This window comes from Symphalangus syndactylus, chromosome 12, assembly GCF_028878055.3.
Source record: "Symphalangus syndactylus isolate Jambi chromosome 12, NHGRI_mSymSyn1-v2.1_pri, whole genome shotgun sequence".
In the NCBI taxonomy this organism is placed as follows: Eukaryota; Metazoa; Chordata; class Mammalia; order Primates; family Hylobatidae; genus Symphalangus; species Symphalangus syndactylus.
The window spans coordinates 67,731,356-67,757,392 of NC_072441.2; the positions used below are offsets into that span (position 1 = coordinate 67,731,356).

The 26,037-nt window shown below is 44.8% G+C and overlaps 1 protein-coding gene across 4 annotated transcripts in view; it reads right to left on the reverse strand.

Moving 5' to 3' along the window:
• The window catches only part of TSPAN2 (tetraspanin 2), a 43,634-nt gene that overhangs the window by 9,922 nt on the left and 7,675 nt on the right, over nucleotides 1-26,037 (reverse strand). For 3 of the 4 annotated variants that reach the window (XM_063624640.1, XM_063624642.1, XM_063624639.1), the window contains exons 2-6: nucleotides 17,072-17,174; nucleotides 6,447-6,544; nucleotides 4,790-4,864; nucleotides 3,203-3,301; nucleotides 1,866-1,937 (exon numbers count right to left, since the gene is read on the reverse strand). In XM_063624640.1, coding sequence (XP_063480710.1) covers nucleotides 1,866-1,937; nucleotides 3,203-3,301; nucleotides 4,790-4,864; nucleotides 6,447-6,544; nucleotides 17,072-17,174 — 447 coding nt within the window. The remainder of the gene's footprint in view (nucleotides 1-1,865; nucleotides 1,938-3,202; nucleotides 3,302-4,789; nucleotides 4,865-6,446; nucleotides 6,545-17,071; nucleotides 17,175-26,037) is intronic. The other variant, XM_063624641.1, reaches the window with a different exon arrangement.

The window sequence follows — 26,037 nt, forward strand, 5'->3', positions numbered from 1 at the left end:
AACCTGGGCTTTCGGCCACTTCCACTGCTGGCACTCGCCTGAAGACAGCTACCTTTTCTCTCCTCCATGCCTTTGCTCTGTGTTTCTGCCTGAAATATCCCACTCTTTTTTGTTTGCATCAGGGAAGCCTCCTGCAGACCCAGGTTCGTCTGCTGCGCTCTGTCCTGTGTAGCCTTAACTCAGCCCACGTGCTGTCCATGGCTCCTGTGCAGGTCTCCCCTGCCAGACATGAGCACTTTGAGGGCAGGGCTGTCTTTTTCATTTCATCCAACTCAGAAGGACCCAACCAGTGTTCAATGGGCAATTCGGGATGCAAGCTGGAGCTAAAATCTCATCTACCCCATTCACAGCTGAGGGTCTAAGAACATCTATATTATTGTCTCCAAAGTCTCATAGTTCCCTCTCTCATTCCCACATTGCATTTTTCTCCGATTACTTCGCCAAAACTGTATGGCAAAAGTCATTAATGATATTCTAACCAACAAATCCAACAAATTATTTTTGGTCTTCATTTACTTGTCTTTTCCCAGCATTTGACTTCATGGGTGAACCATCTCCACCTTGGCTTCCCAGGTAGACTCTGACTCCTCCTTCCCAGTCTCTTGTGCTGGCTTCTTGGCCTCAGCCTGCCCCTGAAATGAGGGAGCCCCTCCTCCTTCTTTGTTCTGTTCACTCTCCCTGGTGCTCTCGTTCACTCCGAGGGCTTCGGCTAAGGCCAAACTGCTCAGTTTCCCACACCGTGTCTTCATCTCAGCCTACCTGTAAGTCGATAGGCACCTAAAATACAAACTTGACCAAAACCAAAGTTGTCATCTGTCTCCAGGATCTGCCCCTTTCCCTATATTCAGGGAGTGGAGCCTCTATCCACCCAGCCACCCAAGCAGAAGTCTGGAAATCTTAGCCCCCTTCCTTCCACTCACTCACCACTTATACCCACTAAGTTAGCCAGGCCTGTTGATTTTGCCTCCTGAATGTCTCTTCAACTGTCACGTCCTTTCCATCCCTACTGTTTGTGACTTGCTGTGGCCACTCATCCTCTATTATCAGGGTGACCACAAGTGCCACCTAAGTGGTCTTCCTCCATTACTCTCCAACTCTATCCTACCCTTCATACCCCAGTGGCCTGAAAATACTTTCTACAACTCAAAGCAGATTTTGCTCATTCTCTGCTAAAATCAGTGGCTTCCTCAAACTTCCAGGTGTAAAATCCTGCTTTTGCCTGCTTCTCTCAACACGTTGCCCAGTTCTCTCTGTGGGCTCCCTGTTCTCCTGCAGTCCTGGAGTTTTTCACGCAGCCGTGTCTGTGTTCCTGGTGCTTCCTGGGCCTGGAATGATCTTCCTTTGTTAGAACTCAGCTTGGGGACCCGCTCTTCTATGAATCTTTCCTAAATCTACTGCTTTAGGGCACCCTGTTCAGACTTCTTACACCGCACTATTGCCCTTGACTAAGTCTGTGAGGCCGCTGAGCACAGGGACCATGTCTTTTTCATCGCAGAGTTCCCAGAAACTGGCATAGCGTCTGACACACAGCACTGAATAAAGGATGCATTTATCAGTGCTGCGACTCCCACGGAGAGGTGTGGGGTAACATTCTTGGGCATAAACTTCAGCCCTGGTGTCCTTAATTAATACCATAAGCAGGTGGCATCACTACCAGAAGTTGGCGTACCATCTTTCCCCAGGGCATCAGGGGACTGTGACTCTGCTTTGCTTCACTTATTTCACATGGAATAAGGGCAAGCCACAGAAGTCACTGGGAGAGGGCCTCCCAGAATCCCTGAGGTAGGAACTGAGCCCCTGGCCCTACCCTGAAGGCAAAACCATCTTGTACCACAGGTAGAGTAGGAACCTTGGTAGAAGCTTACCTTGTGTCCTAGAAGCTCCTTTGGGCATGTAGGTTGGACCTGTTCGGAGCTTTCTTTTCCACAGCACTGAAACTAGAGAGTCAGAAAAGAGACTTCAGGACCAGGTGGGAGGAGTAGCAGCTACAAGTCTGGGCACCCTGCTAAGGACTGGGGTGCCAAGGCGGCAAAGCAGCTCCGAGGCCCAGTCACTACAACCCAGACTGCTATTTCTGGAAGGAGAGCGAAGAATCACATAATCATGCTGGCAAACCAAGAAAATGACTTTGCTAAAGCCATCTGAGTTTATGATGGGAAGACTCAAGGCAACCCAAACAAGGCAAGAAGCTAATTGACAGTGTCTGTGTAAATTGCTACTTTTTAGAAAGGGGTTGGGGCTTTAGATTCCTTCTTTCAGACTGGGAGTCATTTAACCTGCTAGGGAGCTCAAGTTTTATGAGCTGCAGAAGGACTCATTAGCTGGGAATAGTCTGGGAAAGAGGGGAGACGTGGCTGCAGGAAATTCCAGGGTCCAAAAGACCAGATGTGAAGATTGGCCAGCAAACAGGTGTCCTGCCTTGGGCTAGCTGGCCCTTTAAGACAAAAGAACCTGTGTGCTGCTTCAGGTCCTGGGGGCAGCTGAGGTGAAACTGTATAAATGTATAAATGGTGGCCACTTTCCAAGACATACTTGTCCTAGACAAGAACTAGGTAGCTGAAAACACCTGGCCCAGGAATTCATAGCTACTTCTTCATATCACAGTGTCTAAAAAATCAGAATAATTCTGGCCTGGCCCATCTCCTCTGTAAGCCTTCCGTGATTAACTGCATGTAACTCTGAGCACTCCACGGACAGCACAGTCCCACTGAATATTCCAGAAGGGAGTGTAGCCATCTCCCTTCATTCTACAATGAGGGAGCTGGGTGGGTATCAGGGAGGCCAAGTAACTTGATCAAGGTCACAAGTCTGTTAAGTGGCAGAGCTGCAGCTAGAAATTAGCTTTTCTGACTTAAAGGTCACACTTGTTTCTGTTACACCACAATGCTACCCTCTGACAGAGCCTGCTATTTATTTGGGCTCCTTTCTCCGTAACCTTGTTTGTGCTCTTTTGTCTCTTTGGGGCATGTGTCTTTTGGATTCATGCTCTTCTGTCTCTCTTGTGAACTCTGTGTGATAGACATCTTTCCCTTCTAGGGTTCCACACACAATGCAAACTCTGGCCCTCGAAAGGGCTAAAATAGGTGGTGCTACTTGGCTTCACTGAATTTATTTTTATTTTTAATCCTGGTGATTGGTGAGAACCTGGCTCACATATAATCTTTAGAAGCTGTGTTTTTAAGGAAGAAGTGAAGTTACTCACTGTTGAGTGGAAGGTGATGAGCGTCCCATTGCCTTTTCCCCTGTCTTTAAGGTAATCATTGTAAGCCTCTTCATACATGGTCTGAACATGTCGGATAGCCTGAAGAAATACGAGGAAAAATGAGGGACTTCTGGGTGGGAAGTTTCAAACATTCTCCTTTCATCAAGGAAAATCCCCTCTTCCACACCTTTCAAAAATACTGCCTTTCTCATAAGAATGATACAGTGGACTTTGGGGACTCGGGGGAAAGGGTAGGAGTGAGGTGAGGGATAAAAGACTGCACATTGGGTACAGTGTACACTGCTCGGGTGATGGGTGCACCAAAATCTCAGAAATCCCCACTAGGGAACTTACTCATGTAACCAAACACCACCTGTTCCCCACAAAACCTGTTGAAATAAAAAAAAAATACTGCCTTTCCATAGGTATTTTAGGATAATTCTGCAACATATGGAGAAGATTATAGTTTCTGAAGTTTCTAAGATGCTTTTGAGGATGGAAGGACAGACTAACCAGAACAGTTTTCATGGACTAGAAAGATTTCTGACAGTTCCCAAACCCAACTGGGCTTCAGCATCAACTGGGCCCCAGATTCCTGGGCTCCACCCAGGTGATTCGGATGCATAGCTAGGATCTGGACTTGTACATTCCTGTTACCCCATTGGTTAAAAGCATTCAAATCTTTTTATGACATGATTTAAAAGATATTCATCACCAAGGAAAACTTTCTACATTCAAATATCATATAAAGCTTACAGAATGCTTTTTCTAGTATAAAAACTTGTGATTTCAAATCCACAGATATCTCAACAGGTCCTAAGATCCCAGTCTACTTCTGTATGTAGCTGAATTTAAACTAACCTATGAACACAGCCAGTTACTTTAGAAAAATTCAAAAGGAGGTGACATTTACTATTCTACATGTTTACTGTTTTATAGTCTAAAATAAGTTCAGAAACATAATATTAATGACACAGGAGTTAATGTGAAATACAGCAAACCTAAGTTTCCATTCTTTCTCCTTTTCCATTCCATTCTCTTCTATCCCACAGTGTGTTTTACAGAGGAAGAAAGGCTACTTCCTCTGTGTGTCCTCCTGATAAGCTTTTCTGGACACCTAGATTTGGGCAGCAAATATAAACTGGCTTCACTAGCCCACAGCAGGGCAGGCCCTGCTCTTTGAGAATGAAATGGACCCATCCAGGCCAATCCTTAAGGACAAATGGCAGTCTGACAGGGGATGAGAATCTAGATTCTTTCTCAAGTCTGTACTCTAATTCTTACCCCATTTCACAATGGGGAAGAATCTTAAACTAGAGATACTTTTTTTTTTTTTTTGGTTTTATTATAGACCACTTCATAAGTCTAATGGAAGATATTAACTATCTCCCCAGAAAAATGTGAGCATGTATATATGCCTGCACACTCATATATGTATATGCTTAGTTCTGCACACCACTTCTAAGTTAAAAAGTTCTGTTTAAACTATAATAATGGGGATTATTTGGTTTCTTAACAATATTGTGGGTATCAATATTCTAACACTTTTAACCATCATAGAAAAACATTACAAGTAATTTTACTTACTACCCCCTTGCCTATAAAAGCAAATACTCCAGTGGTTACTTCAGCAGCAAATATCACCAGGAGGCAGGTAAAAAACTGTAGAGGAGAGAAAATACTAATTTCATTAATTTAATACCTTTTCAATTTATATATTTTGCACCTTAGTTTCCTTCTGTAATGGCTAAATCGCTTTCATGTGGTTCATTCATTCATTCATTCATTCAGCAATTGTTTATTAGGCGTTTATTCTGCACCAGGTACTGTCCTTGGTGCTGAGTATTCAGTGGTGAACAAGATAATATCCAAATGTCTCTGCTATCACCGACCTTGGATTGGACAGGGGAATATACGATAACTGTGTAAAGAAGTTAAAAAGTGAATAAGTTCAGGTAGTGATGTAAAAATCCCACCACCTAGAACACCACCTGGCACCTACGTGCTCAGTAAATACTTGATGAACACAAAAGACCTAGAAAGATATAAAATAAGGTCAGGAGAGGGAGAATCACTGATGCAGCCTGGGCATGGGGAAGGGGGTGACTTGAGACTCTGTGGTCTGGAAAGGCTTCTTTGAGGAGATGAGTTGAGGGGGTGTCCTTCTGGATGGATTTCTATGGTCTATGGATTTGCTCTGATCAAACTAAGTTCAGTGATAAACAAGACAGAAATGTGCTCAGCAGTAGGAGAAAGAGAAGGAATGAATGGCAAAGAAATAAGTTGGACATTTCACATAGCAAGAGATCAGAGGCTATGGCCAGAGTTAAAAATCCAAAGATCACAATGAGTAATGAGAAATGAGAGGCTGTGTATTAAAACTGCTGTTTCTGACTCCCCACGGAGAAATATCAACACTTTCTCTCCTTCTGCCCCTCTTCTTCCTTTCTGTTTCTCTCAGGCTACACTGACATTGAATGTATAGCAGTTAATTGAAATTATTTGATTTTTTTTTAAACAGAGGTTGCTTGTTAAAATAAGCCACAAGAGGGATTTTGGTTGTTATTGATCTCAAACATAAATGTTTCCCTTGTAGATAACAGCACTTCCCTGGCTATAGAAACCTTTCAGCTGCCTCACCCACTGTGAAATATTTTTTTTAAAGAACAATCATAGTCACCCCTTACAATTACTAAGTACTTTTACTCCCAAAACATCTTTACACCAATGACCTCATTTCTTTTCACACTTCCCATATGAGGCAGGAACAAAGATAATATTATTTTTTTCTTTTTTCTTTTTTCAAGACAAGGTTTTGCTCTGTCTCCCAGGTTGGAGTGCAGTGGTACAGTCATGGCTCACTGCAGCCTCCCAACTCCTGGTCTTAAGTGATCCTCCTGCCTCAGCCTCTTGCGTAGCTGGGACCACAGGTGTGTGCCATCACACCCGGTAGAGACTAGGTCTCCTGTGTTGCCCAAGCTAGTCTTGAACTCCTGGGCTCCAGAGATCCTCTTGCCTCAGCCTCCCAAAGTGCTGGGATTACAGGTGTGAGTCACGGCACCCGGCCCTAGGTAATATTATTCATATATAAGAGATGGAGAAACCAAGACTGAGGAAAAGTGTGTGCCAAGGGCTCAGAGAGTCCACGTAGGAGCTGGAGCCAGGGGCCAGAGGCACTGACTCCCTTCAGATGCAGGCTGCTCCCTCACCCCCACCCCACCATTTACCCCCACGCCCCACTTACTGATCCAAGCACACATTGCGACTCCCTCATGGCTCCGCAGCACCCGAAGAACCCCACGGCCATCATCAGGGCCCCGGCTCCAACCAGAACATAGAGCCCTGTGGGGAAGAGGTCAGAGGAAACCATTGAGAGCCAATCGAGTGCCTCCACGACCAACTAGGCTTAAGACTCTGGGCACTGCAGAGCATTCTAATAGTACCACAAGGAGGTGCTATTCTTACTGCCATGTTTGACATGGAGGAACTGGGCCCCAAAAGGTAAAGTGATTTGCTTAAGGTCATAGAGCTGGTGTTTGGCAGAGCCGGGAGAAAAATAGCGATGAGCCTCAAAAGCCTGCCCAACACTCCAACTCTGTCCTGCATCTCTAGTGATGGAGGCAGCCATCATTCAGGTGGGGATTTCATTTACTACTTAGGCAAGCCCCAGGTACAGTTCTTACAGAGAAAGAAAAGGGCAGAAATGCTCTGGTTCTGAGAGAACTAAGCCAAGCCTTTTTGTATTTCCTTCTGTGATCCTGAGATAAGTTAGAATACAGTATGGGACCTGGCACTTGTCTTACTTGGAATCATGTTAATGGTCTCTATTTCATTTTTTGCATTTTACTCATATGAGTCACCTGGAAACCACTCTCATTAATAGAGAGGGTGAGGGCTGGTGCCCTGCCTCTGTGGGGAACCCCTGGGCCCGGCATTCAGGGTGCTTCCTGGGGCTCCTCTGGGTTGCTGATGGTGGTTTGTGGGCAGATCTGGCAGTTTACAGACCTAGTAGGAGCCACAGGCGAGGCTGCTCTGCTTCCTGCCCCACCCGGACCTGGCCTCAGCGTTCTTTTCAGGGCCCTGAGGCCTTGTTGCTCTGCAGTCCCAAGGTGGGTATTTATTTCCTGCTGTTCCAGCTCTACCACCTCCTCCCTTTCCCTTTTCTCTAAAAGAATAATTTCATGAGGGAATGGATGTGGTAATGTGAGAAATGATATCATATTAAAAATAATGGTGTTGTTGGCCCCACTGCCTAAACACTTTATTGTTTTTAAAAATGTCTTTCACCAAAGGTCTAATATCCAGAATCTGTAAGGAACTTAAACAAATCAACAAGCAAAAGGCAAATAACTCCATTAAAAAGTGGGCAAAAGACATAAACAGACAATTCTCCAAAGAAGACATGCAAGCGAGCAACAAACATGAAATAATACTAGTCATCTCTAATCATCAGAGAAATGCAAATCAAAACCACAATGAGATACCATCTCATACCAGTCAGAATGGCTTTTGTTAAAAAGTCAAAAATAACAGATGTTGGCAAGGGTAGGAGTAAAGGCGACACTTTATACACTGTTGCAAATGTAAATCAGTACAGCCACTGCGGAGGGCAGTTTGGAGATGATTCAAACAACTGAGTTGAACTACCACTCGATCCAGCAATCCCATTGCTGGGTAAAAACCTAAAGGAAAATAAATCATTCTACCAAAAGGGTACATGTTCACTGCAGCACTATTCACAACGGCAAAGGTATGGAATCAACCCAGGTGCCCATCAATGGTAGATTGGATAAAGAAAATGTGGTACGTGTACACCATGGAATACTATGCAGGCATAAAAAGAACAAAATCATGCCCTTTGCAGCAACATGAATGCAGCTGGAGGCCATTAACCTAAGCAAACTATTACAGGAACAGAACGTCAAACACCACATGTTCTCACTTATCAGTAGGAGCTAAATATTGGGTACACATGGACATAAAGATGGGAATGATAGATACTGGGGACTATTAGAGGGGCTCAGGGGTTGAAAAACTAACTATTGGGTACTATATTCATTACCTGGGTGACAGGTTCAGTCATACCCCCAATCTCGGCATCACTCAATATACCTTTGTAACAAACCTGCCCATGTACCCCCTGATTCTAAAATGAAAGTTGAAAAAGAAAAAAAAAAGTCATTCACTGTGTTGCAATGTTTTCAAAGCTCTCACTTCCATCATCTTATTGGCTTCTCAAAACAACCTGGTTAGGTAAGCAAAGACTATTATTTCTGTTTTACAAATGGAGGTCTGAGAGGCAAGATGGCTGGCTGCAGGCAGGATGCCCTGGCCTGCAGCCCCAATTCCCATCCCACATTTCTATTTGACCACCCCACAGAAGCAAGCTGGATGCAGGGTGGCAGCAACAACACCATATTCAGTTCCTTCATGGAATGTCTCCTGGTGAACCACCTTGCTGCAGAACATGCCCATTGCCTCCCATTGCTACTGCCACAATTGCTACATGATGCCGTTTGCAGATCTATCATGAAGTCACAGCCTACAGACCAGTTTCCCCCAAAATCCTTATCCATCCTATGCTCCAGCCACCTGGGCATTCACCATGATCTGACTGTGCCCTGCTCTTTTCCATTTTGTGCTTTTGCAGGTTCTCACATTAGTCTCTCATTATAGATTTCAAGTTGACAAACCTTATTCATCCTCTCTAGAACATACCCTGCACAAGGCAGAATTCTCAGTCAGTGTGCGTTCGATGAGTAGATATGACAGAGAAAATCAAATCAGTTCCAGGCTGGCTGGCTGTCATCACCCATCTTTGCTTAGAGATATAGGCTGGAAACAGGTCTCAGCAAACATCCACAAAGCAACTACATAGCTGGGCTCTCCAAACCCAAGCACATGAGGATGGTTGCTTCACACCCCAAGAAACCCCGGAATATAAGAAAGAGGGAGGCTCCTGAGGAGGTGGGAGGCTCACTGGACAGGGGCATAGAGGTTTGAGGAGGCCAGAGTTGCTCCCCACTGTAAATGAAACTGTCTGCTCCCTCAGGCAACAATACTTATCCTTCTGAAATAATGAGCTTTTCAGGAAAATGTGCTTATTGGAACACTATTTCATTCTTAGGCTATCAGAATCCCAGAGCTCATGGCAAAAACAGCCTGAAGCTGCCCTAGCAGCTTCAACTTTGAGGCCTCTTCTCAGCCAGCTTCTGTTTTGTATGTGTGGGCCTGTGACTCAGCCCAGCTCCAAATGAACATTGCTTGCTGGAGCTGAAGGGAAAAGCAGAAGAAATTCTACAAGAGGAAAGGTTCCCTGGGCGTGCTGGATCCAGTTCCAAATCTAGCTCTAATACTCTGCATGCCATAAGGCCACCTGTGGCTTCCAAGGATACTTTATCCTTCTTATGGTCTGTCCCTCAAAAAATAGCTGCTGAATGTAATTAATTAATTTACAGCCACATTTTAAATTCCAAGATGGTTACTGTGGAGCCTTCTCCTTCCCACAGGAGCAGGTGTGACAAACGTACGACCTACTTCCCAAATCCCTCGTGCTTTCTGAGTCCTATTGCCTTTGATTTGAAAAATAGAAAACACTTTGAAATTACATTTTCATCATGAATAGCTGGGCTTTGGGATGCCAGTGATCTTGTGACATGCTACCACAAGTACTTTCCCTGGGACACCCTCTTTTTTAAAAATTAAAAAGTATTTAAAATTATTTATTAATATCTTAGTGATATATAATAGTTGTACATATTTTGGGGGTACATATGCTATTTCAATGCATGTATACAATGTGTAAGGATCAAATCAGTGTCACTGAGATATCCATCACCTCAAACATTTATCTTTGTGTTGGGAAGTTACAATTCTTCTCATCTGGCTACTTCTTCAGTTCCCACGTGAGTGAGATCATGTGATACCTGTTCTTCCTGTGCTTGGCTTGTTTCACTTAACATAATGGCCTCTAGTTCCATCCATGCTGCTACAAATGACAGGATTTCATTCTTTTTATGGCTTTCATTCTTTTTATGGCTTTCATTCTTTTTATGGCTGAGTAATACTCCATTGTGTATATGTACCACATTTTCTTCATCCATCCATCTGCTGATGGACACTTAGGTTGTCTCCATATGTTGGCTATTGTGAAAAGTGCTGCAATAAACATGGGAGTGCAGATGTCTCTTTAATTTACTGATTTCCTTTCTTTTGGATATATACCCAGTGGTGGGAATGCTGGATGATAGCTCTGTATTTATGTTTTGAGGAACTGCCATACTGTTCTCCATAGTGGCTGTACTACTTTATATTCCCACCAATAGTGTACGAGACTTCCCCTTTCTCCAGATCCTCGCCAGCATTTGTTATTCTTTCTCCCTTTGATAACAGTCATTCTAGCTGGGGTAAGATCTGGAACATGTTCCCAGGCAATTCCATCACTCTTTTCTTAGGTTTCAGAGTCTTCTTTTAAGCTAGAAACATCATTTTAGTTAACATAAAAATGAGAGAGAGCCTCCTAATGGCCTACTGGGATAAACTCATTTAAAAATCGTTCCCCCCTTTTAGGGACTGGATGTGGTCATCAATTTTAATGGCTTTCTAGCAGCAGATGGTTTTACATAGTCTGCTAATTACCATTTTTTTTTCTAAAATTTTTTATGTCCCTACATTTATGTCCCTTCACTCTCCCTTCCAGTATCCCCTGAATGCATATAATAATGCAAATATCTAGAATATTGAATACAACTTAGTTTTGGGGAAGGGCAAGTGTTTCAGATTTAGGATGTTTTCACATTTTGGAATGTTTGCATTACACTGGTCGAGCATTCCTAATCCGAAAATCCAAAATCTGAAATTATCCAAAGAGCATTTCCTTTGAGAGTCAGGATAGTGCTCAAAAGCTTTTGGATGTGGGGGAATTTTGGATTTTGGATTTTCAGATTAGGGATGCTCGATCTGTAATAATAATAGCCAATATTTACTGAGGGCTCACCACAAAACAGATACTATGCTTAAATATGTTCATATTTCACAGCTGAAGAATCTGAGACACCAAGAAATTAAATAATTTATGTAAGATTGCATAGCTAGTGAGGGGAAAAATTGGAACTGAACCTAGGGGAGCGTACTCTAAAGTGCACCCCCTGAACCCCTATGCTTTCATTTTAGCAGTAACTCTGAAGAACAATAATGCTCTTAGCTAGAAATTGGTTCATTTTGCAATTTATAAATGGCAGTAGAGTTATTGTTCTTCTTCCTTGAGAAAAGTACTTGAGATGTCTAGAATTGATGATTCCTGGTTTTTCCTCTGAAAGTACATGGCTGGGAGCCAGAAATCCAGGCCTGCCAACTATGGCTTTAGGTAAGTCTTCCTATTCTTCAGTTTTGTTAGCTGCAATATGGAAATGATTGTCTATTCCAACTTCTTACAAAAATGCTCTGGAGAAATTATCTCAACAATGTAAGCTACAACACCTCTCTGGTATCCAGCTACCATGGATGTCAGGTACAAGTGAAAACCAAGTGGAAAAATATGACCAGCGTGAGTCAGAGTTTTTAACAAGCCAAGCCACCCCCTTGGTGTTCGGCACTGGAATGCTTTCCTTATACATAACATCCAGCCACAATCAGAGCCAGGCTTGGAGACTCTGAGTTCCACAGGGAGAGACAGCTGCAGTCGGGCTGCGATCCTGGAGAGCTGTGGCTCCTGTGTGTGTGGGCAACCCCTTCTTGGAGAAAACCTGTTAATATCCTCTGCTCACAGACATGACTTCATGCACCAAGCACACAGTCTCTCCAGTTTTCCAAGGGCTGAGGGGCTCGCTCCTACTCTGTAACTGTAGAAAGAAGACCCCTGGGGTGTCTGCCCACTCCAGAGAGAGACTGTAACAGGAAGTCAGATGCGCAGGTTGCTGGAATTTGGAAGACACAGGGGTTTCTCCCGAGTGCCCTGAAAGAGACTAGCGTGGACAAGGTCTAGGAAACACGGAGCAACCCAAGCCCTCCTCTGCCAGCGTCACTCCTGCCAGGTCCTCTCTTCTACCCTTAGCAACCAGTGGACACAGAGACTTTGGAAGGGCCTCCAGGCCTTGGCCTGGATGCAGAGGGCCCTGAGAAGAGACACAGGTGGCAGTCAGTCTGACTATCCTCTCGCCCTGTCCTCATTTCCCACAGCTGGATCCTCCTGCCCTGCCCTGCCCTGGGATTGACCACACCTCTGGCTTGGAGGTTATGTCCGATCTTTATCACAGGAAGAAAAACTCGCTCCATCCCCAAGGAAAGAGAACCAAGGATGCCAGAAAGGAAAGCTTCCCCCAGAAGATGGGACAATTCCCTTACAAAGTCTGGCAGTCATCTACCCTGAAGCAGGGACCTAGACTGTCTTCCTGGGGTTCCTCTCAGAGAGGAGAGTCAAGGCTGGAAGGGCTTATTTCTTTAAGAAGCATTTGAATGTGCCATGCCTGTTTAGGACACTCTTTAACAAAGGGGTGATAAGAGTTTAATAGGCTGATCTATCTGGAACCTATTCTGGAAAGGAAATACCCAGATCAGTGAATGGTGCCCTGTGACAATGGAGTGAGATTTTCCAAACACTGGGCCTGCTTGTTTCCTAAAGTGCTATCACCTCATACTGTATGTTGTGTAAATCCATAAACAGTATCCTAGTGTATTTTTCTTCTTGTTTTATTGCTGGAGAGCAGGTATCTTTCTTATGTGGAAAATTATTTACTGAGGAAAAAATGCCAATTTCTACAAATATGTCTATTGCTCTTTCTATTTATATTATAAGACATACTTGAAGGGGAAAAAAGGTACCTGACTTCACAAGGACTTCTTGATGCCACTATCCAGAGAGGCAGCACCGGGAGACAGAGCAAGCACAGACCTGGCTGTCTGCAAACCTGGGTTCCAGGCCGAGCCCCACCAGGAGGAGCTGGGAAGCCCTGGCTGACTGCCAGCCCCAGGTGCTTATCCACGGCCTGTAGTTTCCTTATTCTGCGTGATGCTAAGTTTCTACGACGACCCACTTCTCTGAACTTTGAGCATGGATCGTGAGTGCCTTTACCACCAACCACTCTGGGCTGCCTTAGGGAAGGGAGATGTGGTGGACGAGAAACGAAGGGTAGGTAAACCCATATCATGCCCTGTGACACCAAGAGCAAGCAGGAGGATTCAGGCCCTGCTGTGGCCTGCTGTTTTCCCTGCCCAGAATCCACTTCTTTTCTCTATTAGGTAAAGGGAACTCCTCCATTCTCAGCCCATGTGGTTTGAGAGGGCTGACTCACCTCCAGCTCCATGGTGGGCATGAAGCCCAGGCATATGCCCACAAGCAGCTGTCCACAATGACAAGTTCGAGGATGAGCACGAGGTCCAATATTGCCAACGAGAGTTAGGCCTGGGGCGTTAGATGGATCTGTTCGAATGAAAAAAGCATGTTCTACTTCTGGAGTCACTCTGGAGGTGGAGCCTAGAGCCACTGACAGCCGTTTTATCACATGGAGAAGAAACCTGCCTAAGAATGGAGCCCAAGGAAAGCAGGGCCAAGAGATGGCTCCAGACTGGACTCTGGTCACATTGTCTGAGTCCCTGAGACCAGTATTAACCCTTGACCTTTCAAGTATGTGAGTCAATAAAGGTCTGTGTTGCTTCAGTCAATTTGAGTAGGTGTCTGTGATTTGCAATACGAAGAGTCCTGATAGACAAGTCCATAAAGATATGACATAATGAAGAATTCCTCATATCTCAGGCAGTGTGCGTATTGTTTGGTTTAGATTAGAAACAAAAGCAGGAATGTGTGTGTAGAGCCAGTTCAGCCTCCGGCTCAACACAGGAATCTCCTGAATGAAACACACAATTCTGATTCTTGTCACGATAGTGGTTAAATACGACATGAAAGAGAGCTCACTTTCATCTGTGGAAGTCTACTCAACCTTTTGATGTATCTAATCATAAAGGTTTTTATGTGGAACTGACATCTAGAGCTGTGAAATTGTTATCAGCCTTTTGTTTCTGGAGAAACACAGACTGAGGCTGCTCCCAGGGAAGTCTTCCATCTGTAGCGCCACACAACGGCCCCTCCCTCTGATGGAGCGGGGGCCCCTTACTTAGACCTGTAACTCAGGTTTCCATCAGAAAGTCATGAATTATTACTGAGAGGTTTGACTCTGCCTCTCACTCATCTCTTTTGCCATTTTGATTTCTTCTGTCCCTGAGTTTGATTAGGCAGGTTTAAAAATGTTTAATAATGTTTCTTATCTTTCTGTTTCTTTCCTCTTAATTCCTTCTGCAGTCACTGTGGGTTATACCCTAATTTGTCAGGCCTGATTATATCAATAATCTGCCATTTTTTTTTTTTTCTGTCCTGGGATTCCCCTTTCATTCTACTTCTGCTATAATAATCTCTTTAAAATGCAGTGCAGATCATACCCTACCCCCGGCCCCAAATCATTCTTCTACTGTTTACCAACTTAACCCTGACATTCAAAGGCCTCTATACTTGTCCCCTCTCCCTCCCCAACATTCCGAATCCTACTGCCCACCATGCCTCAGTCCTCAGACTCCAACAGAGCCCCCGGCCCACCCGGCTTGCTAATCCTTCCCCACAGCCATTCTTTGTGCATGCCTTCCCCTCAGCCTTTCCAGTCCCCATTTTTCCTCTTCTCCATTGATTACAGCCTGGTCTTTAAAACCTAACTGAAATCCTTCTTTCCTTACCACTTTAGAATGACCTCTAATGCACCCATTGCAAATACCACTTAGCTGGCATTTAGTCACATGCTAATTTTTATTGTGATTTAAATTGTGAAGTCTGTGAGTCTTTTCATTTAGATTACAAGTTACATGGGGGCAGTTACAGAATTCTTACACATTTTTGTGTGACGGCAGAGCCCAGGACTGTGAATGCTGGCCAATGGATTATATTTAGGTTATACTGATCGGTTATATTTTTTTGTCTCAAATATCCTTGTCCTGTGCATACTTCCTGGAAACCATGTGGGTAGAAAGGAGCATTTCAGTTTTATGTCTACGGCAGATTCCTCTGCTTTTTCCTTGTCACAAAATCCCAATCTCGTCAAAGTGTCACAGGTCCTGTGGGGGGCCCAGGCCCCTCTCCAGGCCCAGGGGAGGGTATGAGGGTGTGAATATTAATTAGTCAGAGATCCAATCATAGTAATTAGCTTCTTGGCTATGATTGGTTTAGGCATGAATACAGAATGCAATTTTGACTAATAAGCTGCAAGGGGAAATGTGTTGGGAGATTCTGAAAAAGGTTTTACTCATTCAGAAAAGGGACCATATGAAGCGAAATTTGCTTTGTTCTCTTTTGGATGTTGCTGTATGAGAACATGATGCCTGGAGCCATTGCAGCTATCTTTTAAGGGGAGATGTCTAAGGACACTGAGGACAGCAGAGAGGGGGAAAGAACCTGGGCCCTTGATGACTTTGTTCAGCTCTGAACGAATTCTGGAAAGTCCCCATCTCCAGACTTCTTTTACTATATTTCATCACTGTCTAGCTGATTTATTTTTTGGTATATTTTAACAATGCTGAAATTAGAATGCATCTTTTATGGTATGTCATAGCTAAACTGGTAGCATTTTTTCCTTTCTTAGTGGAACCTAAAATAATTGAGTGTTTTACAAAGAGCCACATCTAAGATTTCCTGAAATGTGGAATGTCCTTATTGTTATCCATCTTTAGTAGGTTTTCTGCTACTCTCCTCTAAAAGTATCCTAACTGACACAGCTCTTTTCCCCGCAGGAGGATGCTGTGTGGGAAGAGTGTTTGGAACAAGAGGCAGCACAGCTGCAGGCTGGCCCTTCGGGAGGATGTCCCTGCTCTGAGTGGGGCCTGTGCTCTCTCTCTCCTGGAAGACATTCTACTCTTCTTGTGATTTAGAGCAAATGACCCGTGCAGGATGCTCCTCCTCCCTGCCACAGAGGTCACCACAGCAACTGAAGCTTACTCTATGGCTAGTACAGATCCTAAAACAGCCAGTATATGGGGGTGCCACCTCTAATGACAATTGTCTTGGGCTTTTTGAAATCTAGAGTCTTAGTCCACTCAGCTGGGGAATGAGAAAAGGCCACAGGAAATGCTAGAAGTAGGTCAACTAATCCCAGGGCAACAATGCTCAGCCCCTACTAAGAGCACTGCCTTGGGGGTGGAGGCTGCACCCCACCCCACACTCCTCACCCCTTCCTACTGTGGCAGGGGCACAGCTATTGCCCCTTCCCGCTGGAGCCTCTTCCCAGGGGCAGCCCTCCATCTCCTCTCCCTCCATCCCTCCTTTCCCTCATTCTTCTCTCTCCTCCCCTCCTCTCTGCAGTCCCTAGTCATGGAGAGACTGAGATTAGCACCTTCTAACCTGTATTTTGAGTTATGTTTTTTCCTAGACAATTTAAAATATAAGATCACAAAATAAAATCCTACAGGGGTCCTGTGTCACCCCAGATGGACTAGTGAATGACACACTTGTGGTGTTCCCACTTTACTCCAGGGGCAATAGGGAGTTTTCTCATTCTTTGAAATAAATTTTAGCTGCATTTCCTTGAGACTTCTTTCCTTGAAACGAAGCACAACAGGCTGCTCTTACTGGCCCCAGACTCCCTTGATTTTGGAGGGCGGAGGAACAGACCATGTGAGGGCAAGGGGAAGGGGTCGCAACAGCCTCTCTACCTGCCTCTAGCAGACAACCCGGAGGGCTACACCAGTGCACAGGGGCTCAGGGGTGGCTCCTTTCAGCCTCTTTCCCTGCCTCTCTGCCCTCCCCCTCCCACCAAAGTTCAAGTGCAGCTTCTGCTCTAAGCCTTTGCACAGCCCCATCTACTCTGAGCTGGAGCTTAGGAAGCTGGAGTCACTCACCCACATAGAAATACTCTGGGGACTTGTCCTCTGATGATAACTCCTTTATGGCACCTCCGAACCGAAACCATAGTCCAAAAGCAATGACGGCCGATCCAGCCAGCTGGAAGGCAAATTACACTGTGTTTACAGTGGAAGGGGAAAGAGCATGCACAGATCCGAGAGCAGGCTCTAGGCACAGGACGCTGATGAGGTCACCCCTTTAGAAATCACTTAGACCACTCTTCCCATTTTACAGGGGAGAAAATGAAGGCTCAGAGAGGTGAGGTGATGTGCACGAAGCCCCTCAGGCCCCTGATGTGACATTGGACTGGGTTTTTCTGATTCTGAAAGCAGGGTTTTTCCATGATGCCAGGCTGCCCTGTGGTTATGGGGCACACACAGCACAGCCAGGGAGGTGTCTCAAAAGCAATGTTCCAATAACATTCCCTCTGGAAGGCATCTGCCCGCTGCCTTTTTGTCCCTTGCTGGGCATATCGGATCTCTTCACCCACACCACAATGAGAAGTGACTACGTCTCAGCTGCCAGGTCACCAAGAGCAAGATGAACTCCAAGACCTGGGGGAAACCCACCTTTCTAAATGGGAAGAAAATACAGCAACCTCAACCTCAGAACCCACCCACACCTCGTGAGTGCACAGTCCCCAAATAGAAAGCGGTTTTAGGGGCATCTGTAACCCTCTCCCCCCATCCTATATGGTCACTGCCTTGCCTGGGGATGGTTTTGCTGGCAGGGAGATAGCCCAGTCTTTTTTTTTTTTTTTTTTTTTTTGGTTGCTATTTTGAGTTTCCATGGAAAGTGAGAAAGGAAAAAATAATTTTCTGAAAAAGCGTGGTCTGTGTGCTGTGTGGCTCACGGAGAGGCTGAGTGGCTGCCGCAGGCAGTGGCTGGGCAGGCTGGCGGCTGGTAGAGTCATCACCCGGCTTCCTTTCCTTCCCTACTCTGAAGGCTTTTGTGAGGCTCAGCATGGAAGTTGGAAGCCCTTTCTGCCATCTCAGGACTGTCACTGCTGCGTGCCAGCAGGCTCTAGCCACGGTGTTTTCTCTCCACAAACACCACTCTGGAATTTCACTGTATCAATCCATCAACAGATATTTACTGGGCACCTTCTGGGCCCAGGGCACCATGGGAAAGTAAGCAGAGATATAAAAATAGCCTCCTAATTCTGCTGGCCCATCTAGTTGCTGTTGGGCTCCCCTGGCCTACCACTGAATGAACACTTTAGAGGCTTCCCCTGCCCAAATACAGCAGAGCACACACAGATGCTGGGAACAGGAGCATAGAGGATGGAAATCAGAGGAGCAGAGGTCTAAAAGGAAAAATCGCACCAGAGACAGCATAGTCCTTTTTATACAGGAGACTTCTATCTTGCCAGGCAGCTTATAAAGGACCCGGAACTAGCCTTCTGGACGATCTGGCTGGATTTCTATGAGGACTTTATCCCTCTTCTCCTTCTGTCTCCCAAGGCCAATCCCCTTTGTGGCCAGCTTCTTCAGAAAAGAGGTGTGACCTCAGTGAGGAGGAGTCAGAGGGGCAGAATTCTACCAGCTGGACTCTCCCTTGTGGAGTAACTAAAAGTTTCCAGTACTTAGAGGAAAGCACTAATTGGATAATGTGAGGGGCAGCTAAAGGAACCGGGATCAATCAGCTTTTGAAAGACGTCTGCATTAAAAAAAGGGTGGCATGGCATGGAAACATATTGAAAGGAGTCTTGCTAAAACATTATCTATGAAGGGCAGGATTCCAGGTGACTTTTTTTCCTTCTCAGTATATTTTCTAAGTTCTCTGCATTTAGCATGTATTTCTCTTGCAACTTAAAAAATATATTTTTAAAGTGTTACATGGTAGTTTCTATGTGCAATCCAGAAAAGGTGAGGAGAGTCTTCTTGGGCCATGCTTTAACTTGGGAGGACACCAGCTTTGAGGTCCTCGCTGTTCCTGTGTAGGAAAGAGAGCAATGCCCTTGGTCAATAACCTAGGTTCCTCCTAGGAGCATTTGGAGGCTGCCTGGGACAAGTATGCCCAGCAAAGCCTCACAGGCAACCCTGCACGCCCTCATCTCTGTGGCGACTCAGTGGAAAGACAGAGTTTCCAAATACAAAGCAAGACCTATTGACAGAGGCATCAGGCCAAAGCCAGCAGCCACCGAGCAGACTATGGAGGAGGTGACTGGTCCCAGGGACACCCTACCACGAGGCCACATTTTTGGAATCTCTGTACACAAACTCTAATTTATAGCTGTCTGGGGTTATCCTCCCAGACGGAATACATTTGTCCAGTTCTGGCACAGATGTGTTTGATGCATAACGGAAAATTAAAAGAGAGGTTGCAATTTAAAGCCATCGGGCAATAGGAAAAAATCTGCGCTTGCTCATCCGTGCCCCTAACCCCAAACCACACGGGTTTCCTCCTGGGTCAAAGAAACTGTGGCTTAGCTGAATGTCATCACTGTTTGGAAGGGAATCCTCCCAGCAGGCTGCTGCCGGCTGTGTCGGGGATGCTGTGGATAAGGACCTGGCCAGGGCTGATGCTGCTTGTGACAAGAGACAGGGTGATCACTGCTTTGGAAAGTGGCATTGGCACAGACCACACAGCACTTTAGTCCTTTTTAACTCACCATTCCTGTAAGATTCATGGAATGCTCTGTGTTCACTGGGCTTTGGTTTGTCTATCACACACTAGAAGTTGCTTGAAAAAAATTCACACCAGTTCCACTCCAGTCAGGAAAAAGTGAGCATGTCAGTGTCACTAAGTTCTCAACATTCCCTGTATTCCATAGAGCTGGAGGAAATGGTCTCCCCAAAGACCTGAAGGAAGTTTTCAAACTCTCTAATCCTAAATTTTAACCCAATGAGGCCAAAACTGCCTCATGCCCACATTCTCTCTTCTCCCTTTAATCTCAACCCCTCTTTTGCATTCAGACGTAACATTACACCTCAGCCAATGTTAAAACAAATAAGAAATGGGAGGCTACCATTTTTTTTTAACCTTTCCTTCTTCTGCCCCCAGCCACATCTCCCTTCCCTGTCTTTCTTCTTTGAATGTTTATTAAGAATAAACTACGGTCCAGGCCAGGTTCTGTGCTCAGTGTCAGGGAAACGATGATGAAAAAGACATGGTTCATAGTCTAATGTGGTAGACAGTCACATAAAGTACTAAGTGCACTATAATGCAGGAAGTGTGCTGAGGAGGAACAGCGTGCACACTGCCAAGGGACTGGAGCAAACTGTAGCCACTGGCATGCAGGAGGAGTCATTAAATTTTGATTTACATCTTGAAGAATGAGTGAGAAGTCACTGGGCAAGGAAGGACTGGCAGCAGAGGCGAATTCCAGGCAGAAATGGCAGTACAGAGGTTCATTTCCTTACCTCGATGCTGTGTTTGTTAAGGAGAGTCTGGGGGAGGTCGGAGGTTGGGGCTTGACAGAGTGTGGGACAGACCATGACTCGGCTTCTACTTTGCTTGCTACCATCTTGGAAAGCCCATAGCAAGGTCTGCCTGCGGGGAGGAGGGACAGAAGCCCATACTTTGATGGAAACCATCAGGAGCATGAATGTTACCTGGAGGTCAGACATAGCAAGGAGGCAAAGGGAAAGGCTTGAATGGCTGAGGACCAGAGACAGGACACCAGGGGAGTGGACTTGGAGAGCTGTGAGAACTACGAAGTCACTGGACTCACTGAAGAACTTTGCTGAGGGCTGCCCTGCTTCCAGGACCAGCGCCAATCCCTGTGCCTTTGGAACAATTACAACCAGAAACATTGTTGTTTTTCTGGAAATGGACTTTTTCATACAGAAGCAAAAGGTGGACTTTGATGTTAATCCTTTAAAATACACTTATTGAGCAACTATTATGAGTCAGAAGCCGAGGTTTCAGAGATGAGGAAAGTCCAGTCCTTCTTCTGGGGCTCAAGGAGACGCTAATCCCCACTGGGTGGCCCAGGAGGGAATCCAACCCTGCGGGAAGTCAGTCCAGAGGCAGCCCACCAGAATGCACATGAGAAATTGCCAGAAGGCACCATTTTTTGAGTCCTCCTTCCTTTTTTTTTTTTTTTTTGACAAGGTCTCACTCTGTCACCCAGGCTGGAGTACAGTGGTACCATCACAGCTCACTGCAGCCTCAACTTCCTGGGCTCTAGTGATCCACCACCTCAGCCCTCCAAGTAGCTGGGAATACAGGCACACAGCATCACACCAGCTAATTTTTGTATTTTTTGTAGAGACGGCATTTCACAATGTTGCCTAAGCTAGTGTCCAACTCCTGGACTCAAGTGATCTGCCCTCCTCAGCCTCTCAAAGTACTAGGATTACAGGTATGAGCCACCACGCCCAGCCTCATCATTCCTTTTCTGAGGACCAGTTGTATGTGAAGTACTCAGAGAATGTGATAAAATAGTATTTAAGGGCAAGAGTGTGCCAACTGTTAAAAAGAGGACAAGAAAAATACTTAAAAAAAAAGAGATAAGAATGCAGGGAAAGGAACAGATAGTGACAATAATTCCAAGTCATTAAATGGGGGATCATCACATATGGTTATAGTATGTATTGTCATGGGCAAGTTCTTTCAGTAGCTAACCATATTCCAGAGAGTTTGGAGGACACGAAATTGCAAATTGTAAGCATATGTCTTTAGTGAAAACAATGTGTGTTCTAAAACTAAAGAAACAGAAGAAGGACTGAAAACTTGATTAGAAAGCATTTAAAGCAAAGTGGATGGACAAAAATTTTCTTTAATAATGGCTATCTGCCAAAAACAAGTCATCGTGCATGAAGCAGAGCTTGCTAATAGACTTCAATTTTATTTTACTGTACTTACTTCCATTTTCCTGGGATTGCTGATGAGATGTCCTATCTTGAGGACATATTTTTTCATTTTAAAAAAAGACAGGTTTCACGAATTGCAAACATGGTTCCTAGGGAGGCGCTGCGGTTGGAGTGGGGTGGTGCTAAGATGCAAGAATGCAGAGATCATTCCCCATTCTGGCCTCCCCAGTCTGCCCAGCTGTCCTCCTTTTCCCGGAGGTTAGCCAACCAGATCACCAAGAGCAAATACCTGCTATCCACTTTCTTCTAGTGACTAAATCCAGCAAAAAAGCCCCCTTTGGGGGTAAAAAGCATCATTTAGGGAAGTTCTAGACAGGATGTGCACTTATACCTAAGTGGGAACCACAGGTCCTGGCCCTCAGATGCTCCAGCTACAGTTTCGGATCCTTCCTGCCCCTGTGGAGGTCTCTGTTCTTGCTGTTCCCTCCTCCCCCTCCCCCTAACTGACACCCATTCACAGCTCTAACATTAATTCCTCAGGGAAGCCTACCATGACCTAGATAGGTACTTTCTTTTATATCTCACATAATGTTTTCTACTTAAATATGTCCATATTTTGTAAATTAAGGCCTAAGCTCTGTGAGGGCGGGGACAGGGTCTATATTGCTGTTTCCCAAACATAATCCCCTCTGCCCTGCAGAGTGGGCTCCCAATAGACATTTGCTAAATGAGTGAATGGAGGACCTTCAAAAAGATGCTATGGACTGAATTGTATCCCTCCAACCTGCAAAATTCACAGGTTGAGGCCTAATCCCCAGTGTGAGGATATGTGGGGATGGGGCTTTGGGAGGTAACTAGGTTTAAATGAGGTCATGAGAGTGGGGCCATCATGAGGGACTAGTGCCCTTATAAGAAGAGACACCAGAGAGCTTGCTTCTGTCTCTCCACCATATGAGGACATGGCAAGAAGGTAGCTGTCCACAAGCCCTCACCAGGGAGCCCTCACCAGAATCCAACCTCACCTCCAACCTCTAGCACCTGACCTCTGACTTCTAGTCTCCAGAACTGTGAAAAATAAATTTCTGCTTCAGCCACCCCACTCTGTGGTATTATTTTTTTAAAATGTCAGCTTGAGCTGATTAAGACAGGCTGACAGGAGCAATTGCGAACAACCTCCTTCACAAGTCTCCAAGGGAATACTTCACAAAGTGCTATTTTCAAACTCATCTGCACCTGGGAAACACTGCAGATACCTTGGAAGGCACTGTGTGAACACACTGTTGAATATGCTCAGCAAAACACATGCCCCAGAAACAGAAAACAAAACTAGAGCACATAGTATCAGTTCTGTGTTTTCCTAAGCCTGCAGGAATGTGTGTTGTGCACCGTCCACGGATACAAAAAATAAATCTACACAATGTAAATCTACACAATGTATACACGCCTTCCACTGGCAGGGGCATATGAACACAATACAATTGTAGCGCCACACACACACACACACACACACGCATGCTGCACTCAAATGAAAGAATGAACAAAATCAATTCTGTATTCTTGCTTCTCCAGGGTGAATACCAACTCATTTGCAATTCTCTTCTTTGGGATGAAGTCACAAAATTGGAAATGATGCTTCAACCCTAGAATTTTCATTAAATGCTTTTAAGCTAATACTTGCTCTTGGTGGCAATTCTCATCCCCGTTGGAATCACATAATGAGCACTTATGATTCTTGATCTGATTGTAAACCCCATTATGATACCATAAGGGTAGTGGAGTCTCACCCTCTTAGCAGGCAAAAGTCAGAAGCACATTTGCGCTGGAAGATGATCTGAATTTTCTCAAAGAGGAAAACCAGCTCCCAAGATTTTTATTCTGTTATGCAGTAAAAGCAAGGCAAGGATTCAGATGGCATTTCTTCAAAATCAAGGGTTTTATCAGAAAAAATACAAGAATTGAATGCCATACGACATCTATGTCAAATGGTCTCCGAGGGACCTCACTACCTTGGCCTTCATCAGGACCAGGTGAGTGGGAACTGAGAGGCAGGACTGTGGCAGCATGTGGCGATGAGAAGGCTGTGTTAGTTTGGAAATGCATGGCAGCTCCTTTAGGTACCAGTGTTTCTGATCTCCCCATTATTTTCCTCATACCATTTCCTAAGAAAAAGCTCACAGTAAGAAAGACTTCCTTCAGGTAAGAGTATATTTTATAATCAACCAATGCTTAATTCTCTGCACTGATGGAAGGGTGCTGCAATTCAGGACACAATAAAATCAGGAGTGTTCCATTCATCTCTGCAAAGAACACTGGGCTATACATTTGTGCCAGATGCACCTTCAGTTTGTTTAAATTGTTATAAAGTTAACTTGCATGGGTCGACCAACATTGCTGGGGGCAGTTTAGAAGTGCTGGAGAAATATAAGCTCAGGGGAAGGAAACTAACTTGGGATGAAAAGCTTGCTGCAAATGATAGAGCAGATAATTTACATATAGACAGTGGAAAGTGTGTTGTTTATTCGGTGATTATATATAATGTCTTCTCTTAAAAATATAGCGAGAAGGAGAAGGAGATTAGGGAACATCAACAATCAGGAGAAAGACGATGGCTGTGTAGTTTTCTTGCTTTTTATTTTTTTGAGACAGGGTCTTACTCTGTGGCCCAGGCTGGAGTGCAGTGGCCTGATCACAGCTCACTGCAGTCTCGACCTCCCAGGCTCAAGAGATCCTCCCACCTCCTCCTCCCACTACAGGCATGTGCAACCATATCCAGCTAATTTTTTCTATTTTTTTGTAGAGATGGGGCCTTACTTTGTTGTCCAGACTGGTCTTGAACTCCCGGGCACAACTGATCCTCTTGCCTCAGCCTTCCAAAGTGCTGGGATTACAGGTGTGAGCCACCATTCCCAGCCTATGTAGTCTTCTTTATACAGCAGAATGAATGTCATAGACTACTGGCTAAGGATTCCAGGGAGCAGATGGCTTTCTCAAATGAAGATCAAATATGTACAGAACTAAAATCCAGTCTACCAAGTCACAGAAGTGAACTGAACTCAGTGTCTGCCTTGCTTACCTCATCAAGGCCATAAGCCCAGAGAGGAAAAAAATGGTCTTTTCTAGGTTCAGTGGACCTCCTCCTTGGAGCACCCAGCTGGTTCTCATCCTAGGCCTGCCCTCTGCATATATAATCACTTATCTTGGAGGCCACAATGACTACTGTCACATCTCATCTATATAGAGCTTTACATAAGCAAAGACAACACATTAAACAATATTTATTTATAGAGGTTGGGAGAACTACTTTGGAGCAGATAAACAATTCTTAATTATTGATCAATAAATAATGATCTTCCTCCAGTTTTAGTTGTTACAGAATGACAGTGGTTAAAAAAATATTTCAAATGGAGCTAAGGCTAGATTAGAAAAGCTAAAACAATTTGTTTAGAAAGAAGTTAGCATGGGAGGAATCTGGCAGAAATTGTGAAAGTCTAGCTTGGTGCTCTATAGAGATTTTTCTTAAAAGCCATTTTACCAGGACCTGTTTGAGGTCAGGAAGGTGCAGCACTGGTCCGTTCACAGAAGGCTAGATAGACTCTGGCGTGAGCAGGGAGACAAAGTCGGCTTCCTGGATGAGTGACAGCAGCTTCCAATGCACCCCTGGCTCTGCTCAGCCTTGCTCTGCCACCCCTGTTAATAAGCTGACTCTTTCCCAATCACCATTATGATGTGGACGACAGAGCTTGGTACACATCCTGGAATATCTGCCAACTGTTCTTCTAGAAATTCACCTCTTCTGGGTGTTCAGAATACATAATGATGCTCTTAGGGTAATAAACACATGCGTGCATACAGTACTTAGGTGTAAAGGAGTTGTAGTGGCTAAAAATGGGGGTTCTAGGCATTTGGGTTTGAATCAGACTCTGGCACTTACTGGTCGTATAATCTTGGGTAAGACATTTAACCTTTCTAACCCCAGCTTCCTCATCTGCAAAGTGAAGGTAATAATAGTGCCTCCTAAAGAGACTAAATGAGTTCATGTTACACATTGAGAACAGTGAGTGCCTCACACTTTGTGCTATTATGTTGGTAGACTTGCTAATGTTACCTTCAAACCGAAAGCTTAATCTTCAAGATAGGAAACATCGCTCCCATGGTTCCAATAATGCGGTTTGCTGCAGTCGTCCTCTACTAATTTTTATTTT